This window comes from Apodemus sylvaticus, chromosome 20, assembly GCF_947179515.1.
Source record: "Apodemus sylvaticus chromosome 20, mApoSyl1.1, whole genome shotgun sequence".
Classification (NCBI taxonomy): domain Eukaryota; kingdom Metazoa; phylum Chordata; class Mammalia; order Rodentia; family Muridae; genus Apodemus; species Apodemus sylvaticus.
Window position 1 is genome coordinate 54,700,684 of NC_067491.1, and position 21,769 is coordinate 54,722,452.

The 21,769-nt window shown below is 47.6% G+C and overlaps 1 protein-coding gene across 1 annotated transcript; it reads right to left on the minus strand.

Moving 5' to 3' along the window:
• Nucleotides 1-8,853: 8,853 nt before the first annotated feature.
• LOC127670401 (leukotriene-B4 omega-hydroxylase 3) lies at nucleotides 8,854-20,478 on the minus strand. Its single transcript, XM_052164761.1, has 13 exons — nucleotides 20,443-20,478; nucleotides 19,802-20,003; nucleotides 17,632-17,776; nucleotides 14,536-14,589; nucleotides 14,319-14,446; nucleotides 14,033-14,154; nucleotides 12,840-13,110; nucleotides 11,926-11,992; nucleotides 11,617-11,746; nucleotides 10,217-10,350; nucleotides 10,082-10,146; nucleotides 9,842-9,924; nucleotides 8,854-9,474 (listed from the first exon to the last, which is right to left on the minus strand). The coding sequence occupies exons 2-13, from the start codon at nucleotides 19,997-19,999 to the stop codon at nucleotides 9,297-9,299; spliced, it is 1,575 nt and encodes a 524-aa protein (XP_052020721.1). The 5' UTR covers nucleotides 20,000-20,003; nucleotides 20,443-20,478; the 3' UTR covers nucleotides 8,854-9,296.
• Nucleotides 20,479-21,769: the final 1,291 nt, after the last annotated feature.

Sequence of the window (21,769 nt, forward strand, 5' to 3'; positions counted from 1 at the left end):
TTCAAGGCCAACCTGATCTACCTAGCGAGTTCCGAGATAGCCAGAGCTACATACTGAGAATTTTTCTTAAAAAAAGTAACAATAAAAAAAAATAGATCCTAACTGCTCAGCTTAGCCCCTTGACTTACGATGTTGCAACAGGACCCCAGACCTTAGTTGGCCCTCAGACCTTCGCACAACTAACTCCATGATGGAATTGTAAAATTCAGCAAGTTGAGAGTACAATCTACCAAGAACAAAGAACTACTCCATCAAAGTCTATAATTCGGAGAAAAGTCTCTACATGTACTAACTTTGCTTTTTAACTTTTCAAGTTCTGTTTCTAGCTAACTGTTCTTGTTAACGGAAGTATATCAACCCAGGACATGGTTTGTTTGTTTGTTTGTGCATAAAATCTCACCTTGAGAAAGGATGAGAACTATCCTGGGATCACAAATACCCGGCGTAGTTGCTGGCCAGCTAATAAACTTTCTATTAGCTAACATCCATGTCTGAGCAGTCTTCGCTGGTGGATTCCCCACAGTGGCGTGCGTCTCCTACAAACATTTACAACTGACATTCCAATGAATGACAAATGGCACCTGACCCTAAATGGCCAGTGTAAACAGAGTGGTAGATGCTAGAAAATCTAGCTCTCCCCCTCAGATAGAAACGCCACGCAAAATGGTCCAGCAGTAAGATTAAATAGCCTCTCACTCACCTGCTATAAAAGCCATCCATGTTTTCACAGTAATGCAATGAGCTCCGTTCTCTGGAAGTTAGCTAGGGCTGCACAACCATGCAATTAATAAATCATCTACTATTCTGTTTATTTTCCTTAGATCCAGAGCAGTCCCCCCACCCCCCAAATGGCAGTGCTTGTTGACAACGTCCTAAACAGAAAAAAGTTTTCCTAATCCATGCTAACGATCAACTGCCTCAGGCCAGGCGGGAGCATCTAGTTCCCAGTCAATCCTAACAGTTTAGTTCAATCCCGTCCGGTTGACTGTCACGTAATGTCTGCTTGCTTTCACTCCCTTTTGCTGCCCTCAACCCTGAGAGACAGCCTCAGCAGTGTGACCACCATCAAAGCTTTCCTCCTACCCACAGAGAGGTCTAGTTTGGTGGTTTCACTGCTCTCTGGCTTACAATCCTTTTGTTGAATTCATGACCGTCAGCGTCTGACTGGCCTGTCCGCACTGTCTGCCACTGGCCAAACATGAGAGGCCAACCTTTAAAAATGAACCAAGAGGGAAAAGAAGGAAATACACTATCTCACCCAGGCTGCTAAGAAAAAAGGAAACCCCACCCTCACATACTCCTTTCTTTAAACTGCAGTGTGAGAGATAAGCCAGGGTTCAGGAAGAAAGGGGACCTTCGGGCTCCAGGCCACACAATGGGGCTGGCTGCTTTCTGGGGAATCCGTAGGGAACACATTTCTTGAAGTCTTGGGCCTGTCTAATGGTTCTGTTTTGGGGTGTGGGGTTTCCCTCTGTTGGTATCAAATAAATGAAACATCCTAAGTACTGCCATTTTGTTTTGACACTCTGTTTTGATCTCCTAACCATGAAAGAGCAGATGATTCTGATTGGTGGAAAATTTTGACTGTAACTTGGCATGGATATTTGTGGTCTTCAAGTTTTAAAGCTCTGTATTGTTCTGGCTCCGGGTTGCAGCTCAGCCCCAGAGTCTGTTCTGTGGTCCTGGTCAATCAGTAGAGGTCTGAGTACAATGCATTTTTGTCCTCTGCTTAAATACTTACTAAGATGAACATCTGAAGATGCAGTTAGCTCCCAAATCTATGCTGTTGTCCCTGACCAGTCAGTTTTTGCTGCCTAATTCAAATACAGATCTTGCCTTGCTGGACTCTTGTGATGGCTTGGGTTGTTTCGGACTTACAGACCCCAACACTTTAAACATTCTCACTTGGGAATACAGAAACCCTAACTCCACAAGACCCGTACTTTAAAGATGTACTTATTTAGTATTTGTAAGTACACTGTAGCTGTCTTCAGACACCCCAGAAGGGGGCGTCAGATCTTACTACAGATGGTTGTGAGTCACCATGCGGTTGCTGGGATTTGAACTCAGGACCTTCAGAAGAGCTCTCAACTGCTCCCAATTGCTGAGCCATCTCTCCAGCTGAAGACCCATACTTTAAAAGGCTTTCTTTAAGCCTGACTGTCATAGACACTTTGCATTTCCAAACGAAAACATTGCCACAAAACACCACTACCCCAATAGCTCAGTCCGCACCTGTGCTTCCTGTGTTCCTAGCTACCCACTCGTGTGCTACAGCTTCACGCAGGCTTTTTTTTTGGATTTGGTTTTTTCAAGAAAGAGTTTCTCTGTATAGCCCTGGCTGTCCTGGAACTCACTCTGTAGACCAGGCTGGCCTCGAACTCAGAAATCTGCCTGCCTCTGCCTCCCAGAGTGCTGGGATTATAGGCGTGTGCCACCACCGCCCGGCTCACATGCAGGCGTTTTTATAGACAGAAAGTTGAAAACTAAAAGTCCCCCAAACAAGAAGCAAAATTTCCCTCTTAAGAGCAGACAAGCCCTAGGCCCTGGAGACCGATCCAGTGGTTTATAATATCTTAAGTAACTAGTGCCTAACTCCTAAGGCTCTCCATTTGGTTTGAATACTCAGGAGAGACAAGTGCTATCATGAGATTTACTTCCTCCAGAGAGTAAGCCTTTCTTTTGCTCTAGTCAAGTAAAACTCTACTTTCAGGATCCGTGAGAGAAAGCTGGAGAACATCTCCCACTTCCTGTAAAGGATCTATCGCTCATGGGCAGAATTTCTGTTTCCCTTTTCTCTCAGAATTTGACTGAACTGTTTTTGTTCACATCCAGAGAAGCAGAAGCCCAGGCTATTCTAGAAGCCTGGGGGTTGGGAGGCTGGGGATGTATCCCTATCACCAATTTAGGGTTGGTTACTTTGAATAAAGACAGCGAGGCTGATAGGTCTGTGAGTATGAGGTAAACACCTGCTGGCCTGGCCTTGAACTATCAGGCCCTTTCACTTGGCAAGGTCGCAGCAGGCCGAGCCAAAGTCTGCAGACCTTCTGTTTGCTTGTTTGTTTTGTTTTGTTTTTGAGGCAGAGGTTCTCTATAACCTTGGTTGTAGGGGGTCCTAGTTCTGTAGACCTCAAAGACTGAGACCCATCTGCCTCTGCCTCCCAAATGCTAGGATTAAAAGGCATGCGCCATCACAGTCTTTTAATCCTTTAACCCGCCAGTTTTTGGCCAGTTTTTGGTCTCTGGTCAGGAGGGCGAAGAAAGTGTGGCAATCTTGAAATGTCACTGTTTGTTATTTTAGTTATGCCCCTTCTCCCTACGTGATGGCTAAAGAAAAATCCCTTTTAAGCTAGGCATCCATCTTAGTACTCATTAGCTGTCCTTCTCTGACTCTAGTCCCAGGAAGTTAAGTTCCCAGGAACCCTGATTCCTGTGCCACCACCGCTGTGATTGTGTACTTGCTTGGACAGGACTAAGTTTTTTTTTTCTTCTTCTGTAACTTGGTTATGCAGACACCCAAAGATTGTTTTGGGTTGCCTTAGCAACTTAAACTTGGCAGAACAGACCAATGTTTGCTTGCTTTGTTGGACCTGAAAGGCGCTAGTGTCGGGAGCCCTTATTTCACAAAGACACCGAGACCGCTGCAATCAGCATGAGGTTTTATTCCAATGCATTGTCGTCACTCACCCTGCAAGTCCTGGCAGACAACCCCGAAGTTAGGCAGCTTTTATACTTTTTAGAGGTACAAGATTTATCAGTCAAATTGTTACTAAAACCTAACATCCATAAACCATTAACCTTCAGATCCGCCTGGAGTTCCCCGAGTTTTATTGTGGAGTGTCCCTTTTTTTTTTTTTTTTTTTTTGAGAATGGAATTCGGTTAATCTTTGACTGCCCGCAGAAGCAGGGGCATAAAAAGAATATCTAGTACAAACACAGAGGGTATCTTATACCCTAGAGGGCAATTTTGGATAGAAATAACCCTTTGGCATGTATGGTCTGCCTTAGGGGAGTTGGGGGAGGGGGCACCAGGAGAGTGCCTCTGGATCGTGTTCCGGGAAGGTTCCCCTTTTCTTTCTTTCTTTCTTTCTTTCTTTCTTTCTTTCTTTCTTTCTTTCTTTCTTTCTTTCTTTCTTTCTTTCTTTCTTTCTTTCTTTCTTTCTTTCTTTCTTTCTTTCTTTCTTTCTTCCTTCCTTCCTTCCTGTCTTTCTTCCTTTCTTTCTTTCTTTTTGGATTTGGTTTTTTCGAGACAGGGTTTCTCTGTGCAGCCCTGGCTGTCCTGGAACTTACTCTGTAGACCAGGCTGGCCTCGAACTCAGAAATCCGCCTGCCTCTGCCTCCCAGAATGCTGGGATTACAGGCGTGTGCCACCACCGCCCAGCTTCTTTTTTCTTTTTGCATGAGCATATGAGCATATGCATTAGGACCTAAAAGTTGGTGAGCCAGAGGAAATTCTGTTTGAGGTCCACAGTATCCGCTGGTGTCACAGGCATTACTTCTTAGCTTCTGTTGATATTGAAAGCCTTTTTGTGGTTTTCCCCTTTAAAATTTCTTCCTCACAGCAGGGTGGAGGTGGTGGTGCATGCTCCTTTAATCCCAGCACTTGGGAGGCGAGGCAGAGACAGGTGAATTTCTGAGTTCCGGGCAGATATCCTGAGTTCCAGGATAGCTGGGCTACACAGAGAAACCCTGCCTTGATAAACAAAACAAAAAACAAACAAAAAAAAATTCTTCCTGCTGTGCGGCAGCGGTGGTGGCGCACACCTGTAATCCCAGCACTCTGGGAGGCAGAGACAGGCGGATTTCTGAGTTCTAGGCCAGCCTGGTCTACAGAGTGAGTTCCAGGACAGCCAGGGCTACACAGAGAAACCCTGTCTCGAAAAAAACAAAAAATAAAAAAAAGAAAATGAAAACAAAACAACAACAACAACAAAATTCTTCCTCACACCCATTCTTCACAACAAGCCTGAGATTTGGCTTTAAGGTCATTGTCCTGCTAGCATCCAATCAATCAATCTTTTAATTATAATTGGATTGATTCTACCATCTTTTCCCAGAGGTCAGAAACTATATAATAAGGAATCAGTCTAATTTCTCCTCCTTGAACTCTCTATTTATGATGTTTGTATGTGATGTGGGGTGTGTGTGTGTGTGTGTGTGTGTGTGTGTGGTGTTAGATCAGGATTGATGGAGCTACAGGAGATCCAGAGAAGCAGGCAGGCATCTCCAGAAGCAGAATTGTTCTTTAATCAGACAACTGAAAGGCAGTTCACAGTCTCCCCTCAGATGTGGAGAATGTGTGCACACGGGGCGGGAACTGGGAGCTTTACGGGGTGGCAGATTCCATCTGCAGGTCAGTTCCCCTCCCGTCTCAAAGTGGGAGATGGGGATACCAGCAGCGTGGCAGAAGCTTCCACTGGAGTCATCGTTCGAATCAACTTTCCTTTCTAGTCTTCCGCAGCCCATCTGAGACGTTTAGGGTTTTTTCCCTTTTTGTTTTGTTTTGTTTGTTTGTTGTTTGTTTTTAGGGCAGAGGTAGTGGTTGAAGTTGGATATCATAGATCAGGCTGGCCTGGAATTCACAGAGGCTTCTGCAAGTTCAGAAGCCATCCCAGCGGGGCTCCAGGGTAATTCTTAATTCTTCTTCAAACTACTGCACCCTGCTTCTCCTCTCCTTTATTCTCCTTCAAGCACTTTCAGAGGTTCAGAGCTTGCCTGCCCCGGGGGATCTTCTGTTAAACTTTAGTCAAATTAACCTCCAATTTCAATTTGCATCTATTCTTTATGTTCTCTCGTTAACGTCACTAAGACCTCTGAGGTGGGAACCCAGTAGCAGTGATGAATTGAATTCTGAGATCACAAAGTAAAATGAAACTGTGGTGGTTTGAACGCTTGGCCATTAGGGAGTGGCACTATTAGGAATTAGGAGGCGTGGCCTTATTGGAAGAGGTGTGGCTTTGTTGGAAGAAGTGTGTCTCTGTGTAGGCGGGCTTTGAGGACTCTTAGTGTCCGGGCTCTGCTCGGTGCAGAAGAGAGCCTTCTCCTAGCTATTTGCAGAAGCCAGTCTCCTTCTGGCTTCCCTAGGATCAAGATGTAGAGAGAACTCTATCTCCAGCACCATGTCTGCCTGGAGGCCGCCACGCTTCCTGCTGTGATGAAGAGGGTCTGAACCTCTGAACCTGTGAGCCAGCTCCAGTGAAATGTTTGCCTTTAGAAGAGTTGCCTTGGTCATGGCGTCTCTTCACAACAATGAAACCCTGACAAAGATGGAAGTCTTCCTGCCTTTGGTTCATACATGTAATCATGAGGCTGTGTAAGTGCGGAGTGCTTTTGCACATGGCATCTTTGTCCCCAGAAGGAAGGACTCTGACTTAATATTTCATGAGTACATGCTTAGGCCATACTTTGACTTATTTCCCAACTAGTGCATAACTTAATTACCCATTTATTCTATTTCTAAGTCCCACTGTGTGCTTGGTTAGCTCTCCTCGGCTCCATCTGACTGTCTCCTTTACCGTTCTGGGCAAATCTCCCTTTCTTGACTCAAAGCCAGAATTCTTCTCTCTCTGCCAGATGACCCACCTTATAACGCTGCCCTGATGAATTTGGTCAGTCAGCATGTTGTTGACAGCTGAATGCTTTGATGCAGTGCACAAGAGATCATCTCTACAGGGCTGCCTTGAGCACCCCTTGGCATATTTGTGCTCAATCATTTGTTTTCATTGTGTTGCACACACTCGGTGCACACACATCAGGATGGAGCGAGAATTCGCTTTCTCTCCCCAAGAACTGAGAGCCGTTTTCCACCTCGGCTGCGACAACCTGAACTCTCTCTAGAAGGTAAGAGGATCCTGACCGCTCCACATTCACCCCGAGTGACACTTGGTTCTTCCCCTTTTCTGGATGCTAAACTTCCTGGTGGGTATAAATTCTATCATGATTTTCTATACATTTCCCCAGCTCTGAATGATACTGAACATCTTTCCAGGTACTCTGTAGCCAACGAAATAACATCTTTAAGTAGAATATTGTATATATGCCATATTATTGGAGGCAAATAAAAATACACACAAAAATATGATTATAGGGGCCGGAGAGATGGCTGAGCAGGTAAAAACACTAGTGGCTCTTCCAAGGATCCAGGTTCAATTCCCAGCACCCACACAAAGTTTCAATACACTTGACACCCTCTGCCGGTTTCTGTGGACACTGCACGCATGTAGTATTCAGACATACATGCAGGCAAAACTCCCATACAAAACCATAACATTTAAAAATACTGTTATAAATAAAAAACACTAGAGATGTCTCTGAGAGAATATTAACAGTGATTAATTAGTGTATCAGATTCATGTGTGATACATTTCTGTTTTGTGGTTTTATGGGAGTTCATTTGAACACAAATGTATTTGGCATGAGAAGACCAGAGGCAAAACCTACAAATGTGACTTCTAGAAGATAAAAACAACCGTTTCTTACCTGTCTGTCTGTCTATCTTCGATCGAGCTATCTATCTATCTATCTATCTATCTATCTATCTATCTATCTATCTACCTACCTATCATCTATCTATCTATCTATCTATCTATCTATCTATCTATCATCTATCTGTTTTGTTTCTATTTGTTTCTTTATTTGGCTTTTCCAGAGTTTCTCTGTGTAACCCCGACTGTCCTGGAACTTTTTCTGTAGTCTAGGCTGGCCTCCTACTCAAAGTTTGCCTGCCTCTGCCTCTGGAATGCTGGGATTAAAGGCCAGGCCCAGCATTGCCTGGCACTTCTTTTGAGGCCTGAAGTTAGACCCCACCAGGCTGCCAGGATGGGACTTCCAACCCTGATGGCTTCCCCTCAGGGACAACACTTTGCCCACCGCAGTTGGTTCTTGGAACACCCGGAGGCAGTTCACAGCTGTCCCTTCTTGGGCCCGCCCCCTCCTCCCCTTTACTAAGTGAGGATGGGAGGCGTGCTGATTGGCAGCTCATGTCTGTCCCCTAAAGTCATCCACACTCCCCACATCCTTTTGACTTTCCAAAGCAGGATCCAGACAGCTGGGACTTACTCTTGGGGATTCTTTGTTTACAGATTTCACTCCTGGGACTCAAGAGAAACCAGTTTAGCCTTGGCTTCCGGGGACTCTTGATTGTTTACCACCTGTGTACCAACACTGAACCCATTTGAATCTTTCCAACAGACTCCTTGGCATATTTTAATGTTAAATGCTGTGTGTATCTGTGGTGTGTGACTCTGTGTGACTGTGTGACTCTGGGCACACACACACACACGCACACACGCACACGTAAGCATATGAAAGCACTGCTGCTCACTGTAGCCTGGAAGGGCATCAGATCCCCTGGAACCTGACGCAAGTGATTGTTTCAGAGGATCCAACCAAACTTGCATCCTCTGAAAGAGCATCAAGTGCTCTTGATCACTGAGCCATCTTTCCAGCCCCTGCATCTCACTTCTATTTGTTTGTATTGTTTCCAATGCAGGGGCATTGGGGTGAGGCCGTGGAAAACAGGGATCTCACACGCTCAGCAAGGGCTTTATCATTACGCTACATTTCTAGCCCCATAGTGAAAGACATATCCAGATCCAGCCATGTCCCACGGTGGGAAATACATGCTTTCCAACAATCCCAGTACCCATCACCCTCAACCCTCTCCTCTCTTTTTTACTGGAAAAAAACCTGTAAGATACCACAAAAATCAGACATCACTTCAAAACACCCTAGACAAGCCCAAAACGGTGTCTTGCAGCAGGAAGAGCTTAGAAACAAACAACAAACCAAAACAAAAAAACCAAGAGACAGACTATGCATGATGATATAAAGAGACAAAACGAATTTGCTGGTCTTAAGGTTTAATAAGTACAGTAATTTAGTGCCTAGAGAAAAGTAATTCTGAGGTGAGAGAAGAAAGGTCTATTAGGTGATTCCAATGGAAGTCAAAGCAATGGAAATGGAGCTGATTTAAGGCATTTGCTGCGAGAATCAGAGCTCAAATTTGCTGTTCATTCTGATCTCTTGCTCAGACCTCCCTCCGGCTTCCTTTTGTCCAGAGAGTAGTCTAGGTTGGTTGGAGGGGAAATGTATCTTATTATAAAGGCCCGCGGTCACTTAGAGGAATCAAGGGTCTTTGGCTCAGACACAAGCTGACTTTCTCTCACCCACGCACTGGATTCACAGCGCCCCCTGCTGGCTCTCGGTAAGATTCGGATATGGGCGACCGTTCCGTTCTGTTCGTTCTGGGTTCCGCAGAGGTAGGTTGGTGGGGCGGCTCCAGATCAGGTGTGAGGTCACTGCGCGCCCGCGCTCAGCGGCTCCACCCGCAGCCACAGCCCGCCCTCCGCGCGCAGGATCAGCTCCGGCTTCCGGCGCGGCTCCTTGTCATCGGGTAGGAGTCGGAAGCGCAGCAGCGTCAGCGCCAGCGCCACCTTCATCTCGTTCATGGCGAAAGTCTGTCCTATGCAGTTCCTGCGGGAGGACAAGATAAGCACTGTCTATGACCGAGCCGGGACCCAGCCAGGCGCCGTGGAACCCAACCTGACACGGTCTCGGCAGTGCCTGGTCAGCATGATGCGTAGGAAGGACCGAGATGCGTCTGGGACCCCAACTGGACTCTGCATCCCCAAACATCTTGCAGCCTCAGTGCCCAGTTCAGAAGGACGGGACTTTGAGCATAGAGCATAGTCCTTCTCTTTCTAACCCCTACTCTCCAGACCTTTGCAAATAACCTGAATAGAGGGCAGAAAGGAAAACCAGAACCAGACCATGCTAACTTCCCACTATTCCCACTGTCAGTCCCAGACCGTACTCTATGACCCGAGCCCATTGGCCTCACCTGGGCCCCGCGGAGAAGGGAATAAAAGCCAGAGGTGAGCTGTCTTTGATGTTCTCTGGGTCAAAGCGGAAGGGGTCATAGACCTGCAGGAGATACAGAGCCAAGGTGGATGAGTGACTTCTCGGTACAACCAAGTTCAGAATCCTATTTCTGGGCTGGTGAGGTCTGATTTCCTAGGTCAAAGCCCCACCTCCTCCCTTAAAACTCCAACCCCACTGTAGGGGATAAGGCAGGCAGTACCTCAGGGTTCGGCCACACAGATGGGTTGTGATGAATTCCAAAGATGCTGATGAGGCAGATGACACCTGTGGGAGAAGAGGGGGTTTCACGACAAAACTCTGCTGCTTGCCCGGGACCCTTTTCCCCATATGACACCTTTGGGAATGGTCCGGCCATCTGGGAGCACAACGTCCTGGGTGCAGCATCGGGAGATGACCGGCACTGGGGGATGCAGCCGCAGACTCTCCTTTACGCACATGGTCAGGAAAGGCAGCTGGGCCAGGTCGTCCCTAAGGAAACCACTTCGACTGTTAGCCAGGGAGCGGAAAGGAGACCACCGACAGTCATGTGGCTCAGTGGTCATGTGGTCATGTGGTCATGTGTTCATGTGGTCATGTGGATCAGTGAAACCTCTTCTCACAGGGATAAAGTAAGCCCAGTGTGGCTCAAATGTGAGATAACTAGAGCAGTAGAAAACTAGACATATTCTAAATTAAGACTGCTCTCCTACCATCTTGGGACCTTCAAGTCCTTGGCCTGGTCTCTCCTAGGTCTCTGGAACCACCGAGGAGACAGGGTGGGAAAGCCATTGTAGGAGAGGTTTCTGGGAGATGGCTGGATGGACAAACGACCTAGGATCCTGGACAGCACCTAGACTGATTTTTTTTTTTGTAATTTTACTTTATTTTATCAAGACAGAAATTCTCTACATAGCCCCGGGTAGACTGGGATGGCCTCAAACTCAGAGGTCCTGCCTCTGCCTCTCAAGGGCTTGGATTAAAGGGGTATATCACTACACCTGGCTATTTTATTTTTTTAAAGAGATATTTTATTTTTTAAAGAGATTTATTTATTATTATATGTAAGCATACAGTAGCTGTCTTCAGAAGAGGGCGTCAGATCTCATTACAGATGGTTGTGAGCCACCATGTGGTTGCTGGGAATTGAACTCGGGACCTCTGGAAGAGCAGTCAGTGCTCTTAACCTCCAAGCCATCTCTCTAGCCCGCTATTTTATTTTTTAGCGTGTGTGTGTGTGTGGGGGGGGGGACACGTGTGCTCGAAGGTCAGGGGTCTCAGTTCCATCGGAACTGAGTTACTCGTGTTTGTGAGCTACCAGATGTGGATGCTGAAAACCAAACTGTGCAGGAGTAAGAAGTACTCTTCACAGCAGAGCGATCTTTCTCGCTCCAGCACACTGCAATGCCCAAATATCACCTCCGAGCCCCTGAGCACATCACTACAGTAAGATCCAGGGTACAGGAGAAAAACAAACAGGAAGAAAGAAGACATCCATGGAGAGAAAAGAGGGTGAGGGACACACTTTCACCGAACACGTGTAAAATATCATTCTTTCCCTTGTAATGATCACTGTTCTCTCAGCGACAAAAATTGGTCTGTTCCAAAGCCAACAACCCTTTCCCTGCTAGTGAGGCTTGGCACTAGGTCTCTCCTCTGGGCCCATGAGCAAATCTAGTGGAATCAGCAAAAAGAGTGATTCTTCCCCACTTGAGGAGGAGAGGGGCTCACTGATGTGCCAGGAAGACCTATGCTTACCACTCAATCTCCTCAGACTCTCGGTCCCTCAGGAGCTCCTGAACCTCCTGCCTGCAGCGCTCCTGGTACTCCGGGTGCCTTGCCAGGTTGTACAGGATCCAGGAGAGCCCACTGGCTGTGGTGTCATGGCCTGAGGGATAAACAGGCAGGCATGGGTCTCTGCTTCAGCACCACATTGAGGGCAGTGCCCAGGTAGAAATCCCAGAAAGGGTAGGAAAAGGATCAAGGGATAGAATAGAAGGATTCTAGATCTTTCTGACAAAAAGGATAAACTCCTGCCTCCTCCCTATCCCACACTGGAAGCCTCACCCTCAAACATGAAGGTGTCGGCCTCTGCTCTGATGTCCTCATCTGACAACTCCTTTCCATCTTCGTCCTGAAGACAAAACAAGACCCCAGATCACAGCAGTTCTGGAAATCCCTGTGTTTAAACTATGGCGTTCTCAGAAGATCCTTTGTTCAACCAGAAACCAAAGGCTGTGTACTACTGTCCACCTCTTGTCTGTTGCTACTGGTACAGTCTGAACTTCATGACTTCTGCTGGGTATCCTGTCTCCCGCAGTGGGAGGAGGCAACAGCCCACACAGAAATGTCACCGTGTTTCTGCGCGATGGAGACTTTCTGAGGAACTGATGGTGACTTGATATGGAAGATGGCTGCAGGGCAACTTGCCTTGGAAATTAGAAGTAAATCTTTACTCCAAAGACTTCTACCCACACTCTAAAGTGCTATAGATCCAGGGAAATCTATGTCCCGTGGAAGCATTTAGTTTGCACATCTAACTTTGTCCTGGAAAGAGCCTGTTTAACTCCAGAATGAAATTCCCTCTCTCCCTTTCGTTACCTCTCTTCTTCTTTCTTTCACTTAGTCCTCCATCCCTCTCTTTGTTCATTATTTATCCCCTTCAGGGGAATTAGACTCAGGTGTCCTTGTTGTTCTATGTGAACCACAGGATGAGAAAGCATTGCCCTTTCTCTGTGGTATAAACCTCATTGCACATACAGGTAAACACTTCATCCTCCTGGGAAAGGGGACACTGGTAATGGGGAGTCATTGTTACCTCCCATTCTGACTTTGCCTGTTGCCATGACTAATCAAAGGGCTGCTGTGATCCTCGACGTTGGGGGATTTTCCTGGATTTGCCACAGTGTCCTCTGTATCGAGCTCACATGAGTTGACGCAATACTTGGCATCGGTATCCATTCTGTTTCTCAAGAACCCACCTTGCTCAGTAGCAGGACATCGATGAAATCCAAAGTCTTGGACTTGGCCTTGGACTTAAGGAAGCCATCCAAACCCTGATCTGGGAGGGTGCGGCGCCGCTCCCGGATGACGGCGTCCGTGAAGTCGTGCACCAGGTTGCAGGCCGCCCGGAAGCGCATCCCATCAGGGGTGAGATTATACAGCAGGTCCATGTACAGCAGAGGCTTCTGGTGCCTTTTGGCCACTAGGGCACTGAGCTCCAGGATAGCAGCGATATATTCACTGGACTTCCTGCAGGATGTAGGCAAAGGAGACAGCGATTTAACATACGTGAATCCACCAGTCAGGAGCCATTGGGAACGGAGTACCGGAAACAGTTGGCCATGGAGGCAGAAGGAAATGAGCCCTGAGGGTCAACTCTCAAAACCCTCCTATCTCCGTGAGATGCCTCCGCACCCCTATGCTCCCAGACCGCAGTGTGGCCAGCTCTCAGGACTGACTTGCCACGGGGTCATGAGGACACCAGAAATGGTGACACCGGTAGGTGAGCTTAACCCTGGTGCCTTCTGGGAAAGAATCCCAGGCTGCATGAACAGATTAAGGAGGGGTAGGGAAGTTGGCGTCCCAGAGGATCTCAGTGTTGATCACGTCCATCATCAGCTCCACTGTAACTTAGAATAGCTCCCTAATATCTCCTAAAGGTAGGTGTGTGTGTGTGTGTGTGATGTGTGTGTGTGTGTGATGTGTGTGTGTATGTGTGTCTGTGTGTGTCTGTGTGTATCTATGTCTGTGTGTGTGTGTGTCATGTGTGTGCGTGTGTGATGTGTGTGTGTGTTTATGTGTCTGTGTGTTTGTGTGTGTATATATTTGGGGATGGGTTCAAGACTGAGTTTCTCTGTGTAGCTTTGCTTATCCTGGAACTTGCTCTGTAGACCACTCTAGTCTGGTTTCAAACTAAGGGATTTGTCTACCTCCGCATCCAGGGTATTAGAATTAAAGGCATGTGCCACCATGCCCAGCAAGATAGGTAGATAGATAGATAGATAGATAGATAGATAGATAGATAGATAGATAGACAGACAGATAGATAGACAGATAGAGACAGATAGACAGACAGACAAGCCTGGCCTACACAGTGAGCTGTAGGGCCACGGCTACATAGTGAGACTCTTGACTCTTAGAACAGGTTCTGAGGCTCAGAACAAGGACTCACTCCTGACAGTTGCTGTCAAAGCTGAAGACACATTTCTGCAGACTGTCCAGAGTCATGAGGCTGACGTGTTCAAACATGTCCAGACGGGCACTGCCTTCTGAAATCAGCCGCTGCCACTTGGCCTAGAAGAAGAAGATGGGGTTGATGTTGGACCTGGGCTCCTTGAGTCTCTACCTAATTTCAACCCCTGACCCAGTTTTCTCATTTTAAGCTCCAGCCACCCAAACCCAGGAATGGCCACAGCCATTGGGAAAGAGGGGTCTGTTGCTGGGTGCCAGCAACTCACATGCATGATGTTGGTGCTGTTGTTGAAAATCTTCACATAGGGTTTCAGGATGTTGAAATGGAAAGCTGGGGTCAGCATGCGACGGTGGCGGCTCCACTTGTCCCCAGCACTCACCAAGAGCCCATCCCCTAGGAGAGTAACCATTGGCAGTGGGCAAGGGTGGCACCATTCCCCGATCCCCAAGGGTGTCCCTCTCTGGTCCCCCGCAGGTACTCACCCAACCAAGGCTTTAGTGTGCTGTAGAATATCACATCCTTGAGTGCAACAGCAACTGCCGTGAACAAGGACACCAGGGGTCACAGTGTGGGTGAGGACAGACTGTGGAAGGTGGGTGGGAACCCTCCCAGAAGCCTGCACTTCCCTTCCAAAGTCCACATGCCAAGAACCAAGGATGGAAGAAGCAAAATGAAGTTGAAAGTGAGAAGAGACGGAACTAGGCAACTGTAGTGTCGGCAGGTGAGACAGGTCACAGCTGAAACACCACGTCATGCTGTGGTGCCACATTACATGGCTTGTACACAGTCTAACATGTATGTCATGCATGAGACCATCACACCTCTGTGACATTTGCTGAAACCTATGTCCCTATCATCTAAGCATCCTAGGTATCTGACATCTCCTGAACTGATACGGGACACATCACATGAGCTGTAAGGGTTAACATGCCATAGCATGGCCTTAGCACACATAACTACCCTGGCATTCTCTGTGTAGCCCTGGCTGTCCTGGAACTCACTCTGTAGACCAGGCTGGCCTCGAACTTAGAAATCCGCCTGCCTCTGCCTCCCAGAGTGCTGGGATTAAAGGTGTGCACCACCACCAGCCTGGCTGGAGCAAGTTTTGAAAGTTCACGGACTCTCTCTACTTTTCGATTGCTCTCCCTGCTTTGTGCTTGTGGTTGAGTATATGATCTCTCCGCTTCCTACTCTTGTCACCAGGACTCTGTCACCATCATGGACTGTCCCTCTGAAACCATAATCTAAAAATAAATTCTTCCTCTATGAGTTCCCTTTGTCGTGGTGTTTTATCACAGCAACAGAAAGGTAACTAAGGCTTGGTGGCCCTTGAAAAAAGAAAGAAAGAAAGAAAGAAAGAAAGAAAGAAAGAAAGAAAGAAAGAAAGAAAGAAAGAAAGAAAGAAAGGAAGGAAGGAAGGAAGGAAGGAAGGAAGGAAGGAAGGAAGGAAGAAAGAAAGAAAGAAAGAAAGAAAGAAAGAAAGAAAGAAAGAAAGAAAGAAAGAAAGAAAGAAAGAAGAAAAAAAATCCAGAGTTTGGGGCTAGATTCACCTGAGTAGCAAAACGATGTCTCCAGAAAAGCAAAAGCTCCTCTAATATACTGAATGTGGCCTAGACTGTGGCCCACGGGTCCCGCCTAGATGTTCTTAAAGTCTTGCCTTAGATACGCCTCCAATAAGGGACCTATTATTTCTCAGAAAAACCCTGGGTCCTAGATCTCAGCCCCCAAAGAGATCCCAGCTGTGAAAAGCAAGATAAGACCATATCTGCCGGGCAGCGGTGGCGCACGCCTTTAATCCCAGCACTCTGGGAGGCAGAGGCAGGCAGATTTCTGAGTTCGAGGCCAGCCTGGTCTACAGAGTGAGTTCCAGGACAACCAGGGCTATACAGAGAAACCCTGTCTCGAAAATACCAAAACAAACAAACAACAAGAAGAAGAAGGCCATCCCCACTGGCTTCTCACACAGAACCTGGCATGTCTCAGATATTCAGGTCTGGAGCTAAGTGCACACATGCCCATCTTCATGCAATCCCTGGGGGAATAGATAAATGCAAAAAAGAAAAAAAAAAGATGGAAGTGGAAGCGTGAACCTGCAAGAGCTGTGACCATATGGGCAGCGTGGCACAGTTATGCTCACAATACAACAACGTGATCAGACGTGAGACAGAGGATGTCCATGTGAGGAAGATGTAGAGCTGTCATTGCCACAGCCCAGCCTGCCTGACTGATTCACGCTGCATTATTAGCCGGAGGCACTGGAGACCTCAGTGGTGGGAAAGTACAGTGTCCGCCTGGAGTCAATGAAAAGCATGGGTTTTGTGAAATGGCACGGTCTGCACTGGGGAGGGAGGCGCTCCGTGGATATGAGCTCTTGCTGCATAAGCCCGAGGACCGAAGCATGAGTCCTGTAAACCAGATGTGGCGGCACATGTCTGTAACTCCAGATAAGACAGGAGCCAGGTACAAGAAGGTTCTCTGTCTGCCCCAGACGCTTGAGATTCAGCTAGCGTGCATCTACTGAAGCAAGCCCTGAGGGACCTAGCCTCAAACAAGGAGGAAAGCAAGGATCAAGGTGCCCTCTGACCTTCACATGTATGCTACGGCACATGCATGCCTGTCCTCCTACAAATATGTCCTCCCACAAATATTTTAAAAGGTAAAGTGGGGTGGTTGATTCAGGTCTTCAAGTTCCAGGCACACTTGAAATAATTTGGAAGCTGGAGAGTGTCAGACCCATGCCTGGCAAGTGACAAAGCTGTGGTGATCCACCTCTTTCCCTTCTTAACCTGGCCTGTCCCAAGATGGGAAGACAAGAATGCAAGAGTAGGGGGCTAGGCCGTGATTGGGAAGATTTCTAGGTTCCAACAAGACACAAATCAATATAAGGTGATCTATTATGGACAGGGTGCAAAGATGAACTGAGAGTTGGGTGGTATAGAAATAGCAGACCAGATTTTCTAACAGCCACAAGTCCTCTCGTTGCTCTGAGTATAGGAATGCTTTTTTTTTCTGGGTCTAGGGCTGAGCGTTAGATGTTTTTGATGCCCACTGGCTATGGCTTCAACATTTCTACTCAAACCTAAAGTCATGGCTTAGGCAATAGTTGCTCCGGGAAGCCTTTGCACACATCCTAGCAGAGACCACACCTCCACTCAACTGTCAGGGTCCTGACCACACCAGGTTAGGGATGTCCCTGCCCCTGTCAACTTCTACCTCAAGAACTGACTTCCTCTAGGGGAGGACCTTGGCTTGAAGACATCTGGGATGCAGAATGTCCAGACTATTAAGATGTAGTAGTCGTAATATAGCAAGTAATAGTAGAGGAAGAGAGTCATGTGGAAGCTGGTGAAACTATGAAGAGGAGAGAAAGGGGAGAGGGAGAGGGAGAGGGAGAGGGAGAGGGAGAGGGAGAGGGAGAGGGAGAGGGAGGGAGAGAGAGAGAGAGAGAGAGAGAGAGAGAGAGAGAGAGAGAGAGAGAGGTTGACAGGGAAGAAAGGAGGTACTGAATCACACTGTCAAGCCACACAGAAGGGACTGGAAGCCCTCAGATTCCCACCACCAACAGCTCCCATGGGTACCTGAGGCATTGAGGATAGATCGGACGATGTCAGAATGGCACAGACTGATAACGGGGACCATTGGCCCCATCCACAGCAAGAAGCCTTGGGGGTAGGTACCCACCAACTGAGTCAATTGCTTCATGCCCTGCTCTGTAGGTGTTACCTGCAAACAGTGCAGAGACAGTCACTTCTTGAGGTAGTTTATGTCAAGGATCAAGTTGTCTGAGTTAAGAGATGCCCAGGTATAGATGCTCATGGCCTCTGGGTGTGTCTGTGTTGGTGTTTCAAAAAATGTATATTATTTGCATTGATACACAGTGTGGACAGTACCATCCAACCCACTGAAGATCTAGAGACAATAGGCAGAGAAGGGGAAATTTAGTCTTGTTTCCAGAGCTGGGACATGCATCTTCTCCTGCTACCAGGTATCAAAATTCAGCTCCTTGTGACCCTGGACTCCAGTATTTACACCTGATCCCCTATACATCCCTGGGTTTTCATACTGTTCTTCCAAGTCTGAGTTGCTCAAAGCCTACATTCCTGGAATTACAGCTTGCAGATGACATGTTGAGGTACTCTTTCAGTATAAAGATACAAGCCAATTCCCAGAATGCAATGTACCCCCTCTTTCTTCTACCTTACTTTACATATATGTATAGTTATGCATCTGTATGTATACATGGCTGTATATACATGATTGTATACTGTATAATGATGTTTTTGTCAGAGACTGTGTGGATGACTTTGATCTTTTCAGTCTGCAATGAAGCTAAAGAATTTTTATTGCTGTTATTTTCCCTACACATTTCTATGCTTAGATATATTCAGATGCATAAATACCATGATATCACAAATTACCTACAACGTTCAGGGCAGCACCATGATGTACAGACTAGTATATGAGAACAATTGGTACCATGTGGTGCAGGTAGACTACTAGGCTTGTGTCTGTAGACCCTGATGTCAGCACAATGACAATACCACTTCAGGGCAAATTTCTCAGAATTTTCTCACCATTCCTCAACATATCACTCCGTGTGTGTGTGTATGTATGTGTGTGTGTGTGTGTGTGTGTGTGTGTGTGTGTGTGTGCACTATTGGTTCAACTTCTCCAGAAAACTAATAATAACTAAGCCACTTTTCCAGGATCATCAGAGAGCCTACAGCCTCAGGAAGTGACACAGTCTCTGTCATAAGTGAACTGGTGTCCTGGTTGTGCAGGAATGAAGGGAATCCTTGCCTCTGTCAGTTTTGTTCTTTCCAGAGCCATGTCCAAGCCCCAAGCATCCATTTCAGCCCCTCCACCTCCAGGGGAGAAGTTATAATGACTACCTATGACTTTTCATGTCCTGACTGGGCCACAAAGTCTCCAGTTCCTCCCTTGAACAAAGGGCAGCAAACCAGGGACCTTCCACCCTTGGCAGGCTTCAGGGGAACATAAGCGACCTCTATGTCTCCGTTAGGGTGGCAGCTCCTATCGACCAGCACCAGCTCCCCACCAGCCTCAGACAGCATCCTGAACCTCCGTACACAGCCCACACAGAGCCATTTGTCAATGGTTAAGCCATCTCGATGGAAGGCCAATGTAACTCAAAGTCCAAAGTATGGGGTAAAGGGCGGAGTCAAGGAAAGTTCATGAGAGGGGGAGTGGACAGCGTTTTATCCAAATAGCAAGCCAGGGCTTGCCATCTACCTCAGGGAAGAAGAGCATGATAAGGAGGAAGTGGCCCAGGGAGGGGCGTGGGAAGTCAGCCTGCAGCTTTGCTGTAGCCCAGCCGTGCTCCACCTATGTGCTGTTAAGGAGAGAGATCAAAGATCAAGCCTAGAAAATCCTAGGACAGAGATGGGCTCATACAAAGAAACAGTCACAGTCCTTCTTGGAACCTCAAGTCCAACAGCAGACACTGAGGAAATGTCAGGAGTTCTCACTCTGTATGAGGTTCTCTGAGAATCACAGGAGAATTTCTCTGTGTCCTTCAGTGAAAGATAGAAATGCCCAGAGCAGCCTGCGGTGAGAGTCCAGGGGTGTGTGTGTGTGTGTGTGCGCGCGCGTGTGTGACAGGCTCTGGAAGGCACACCGAAGGTCAATATCACCTGACCGTCTCCATCACTCCCAGTCCCATTCCTAGTCCCTCAAAAGTCTGTCCACTCTGACACGCCCACCCATCCTGATGCCATCCATTCTTACCATGCCCACATGACCCATCAGCCAGTTCCGTCTGGGAGGCTGAGGGAAGTCAGAGAGGCGACGGTAGTTCCTATAGGCGGCATAGATCTGGATCAGAATTCGGGCCAGGATCCAGGAGGCCCCAAGCAGTAGCAGGGTCTGCCACGGGAAGGCCGCCTCAGGTCCCAGTCCCAGCCAGGACAGGCTCAACTGCAACATCCTGCTGGGGGAAGAAATGCCCAGTGAGTAACTGAGGTCCTGCAAAGGGACAGGAATCTCAAGACACCGGACAGAGGACAGAGCAGAAGGGAGGTGTGAGATTCATGGAAATTGTTGGGGAAGAGGTATCAGAGTGGAGAAGAAGATGAGAAAGGGAAGGAGTGTGGTCATGAGGGAAATGACCAGAGCTAGCAAAGCTGGAAGGAGGAGAGAGATTGATTGGAGTTAAAACCTCCCTAAATTATGCAAAACTAACCAGGGTTCAGTTATTCAGAAACTACGATCCCCAAGGCCAGCTGGCTCCCTGGGACATTCTTGCTGGGCCAGCTGGCCTTCTGCCCTGGCCTGGCCTTGGGTTTTACCCTCTCTATTCCAGACTAGGTCCCTAAAATATCAGCACCCCCAGCCTGGCACCTTCTCTCAGGAACAGGCATCTACCATACCTTCCCTCTCCTCCTCTGGGACTCCTTTGTCCCTTACTTCTGGATGCTTGGAGGGTGGGTCATTCTACTCCAGCCAATCCCTGCCAAGCCTGGACGTCTCCTCCTTGCCTGGGAAAGTGGCCAAGATGGGGGTAGAATCAGCCTGGTGCAGAGAAGAATTATCATAGGCTTGCCAACCACGGCCATCTGAATCTTAGGACTACTGTGGGACAAGTTGGCTCTGGGTGACGTATTTCCAGCATCCCTGCTCCTTCAAGGACATGGTACATAAGTAAAACTTAGTAACTTTGGTGAACTTTGGAATCTACAAGCTAGGTGATCAGAAGGATGTGGCCTACCTGGTCCCCAGTCATCTCCTGAGCTCTTGTCATGGGCTGCGAGGACGGCAGGCACCAGTTTTTCAGTAGAACATTAGATGGCTATGGGATTGGAGAGCCTGCCCACCAGCTGCTCAGCCTGGTGGGGTTCAGGTCCAGTCTCCTCAGCGGTACTTTCAGAAGCGGAAACAAAGAATGAACCCCAACTGGGGTTTCCAGGTCCAATACTACATACAGGTCAAGAATGCAGCTGAGATTGGGATGGTTGGAGCTGGAAAGTGCACCAAGTAGAGGCGTCGTGCAGGGATGAGAGAGACCCTGAAGAGACGGCATCCGGGGGAGATAAAGCTGTTCTTCCTCTGTGTGTGTATCTGTGTGTGTGTCTCTCTGTGTGTGTGTGTCTGTGTGTGTATCTCTGTGTGTCTGTCTCTGTATGTGTATCTCTGTGTGTCTGTCTCTGTATGTGTATCTCTGTGTGTGTATCTGTGTGTGTGTCTGTCTCTGTATGTGTATCTCTGTGTGGGTATCTCTGTGTGTCTCTGTATGTGTATCTCTGTGTGTGTATCTGTGTGTATGTGTCTGTATGTGTATCTGTGTGTGTGTGTGTATCTGTGTGTGTCTGTATGTGTATCTGTGTGTGTGTATCTGTGTGTATGTCTCTGTATGTGTATTTGTGTGTGTGTCTGTATGTGTATCTCTGTGTGTGTATCCATGTGTGTGTCTCTGTATGCGTATCTCTCTGTGTGTGTATCTGTGTGTGTGTGTGTCTCTGTATGTGTATCTCTGTGTGTGTATCTCTGTTTGTATCTCTGTGTGTATCTCGGTGTCAGTGGAAGCCAGAACAAGAGTCCTGCTCCCCTGCAGCTGGAGTCACAGGTGTTTGTGAGCCTCCTGGTGTGGACGGTGAGTGGAGCTGATCTGGGAGAGCAGCAAACACTGCTTAGTCATCTCTCTAGCTTTCTTCCTCCCTCCCTCCCTCCCTCCCTCCCTCCCTCCCTCCCTCCCTTCCT

Coding starts and splice junctions, on each gene's coding strand:
- LOC127670401 (XM_052164761.1), bottom strand. CDS start 19,999: ATGTTGCAGTTGAGCCTGTCCTGGCTGGGACTGGGACCTGAGGCGGCC. Junction 17,777..19,801: donor TGATGGGTCATGTGGGCATG/GTAAGAATGGAT, acceptor CACTGTTTGCAG/GTAACACCTACAGAGCAGGG. Junction 9,475..9,841: donor CCCTTCTCCGCGGGGCCCAG/GTGAGGCCAATG, acceptor GTCCTCCCGCAG/GAACTGCATAGGACAGACTT.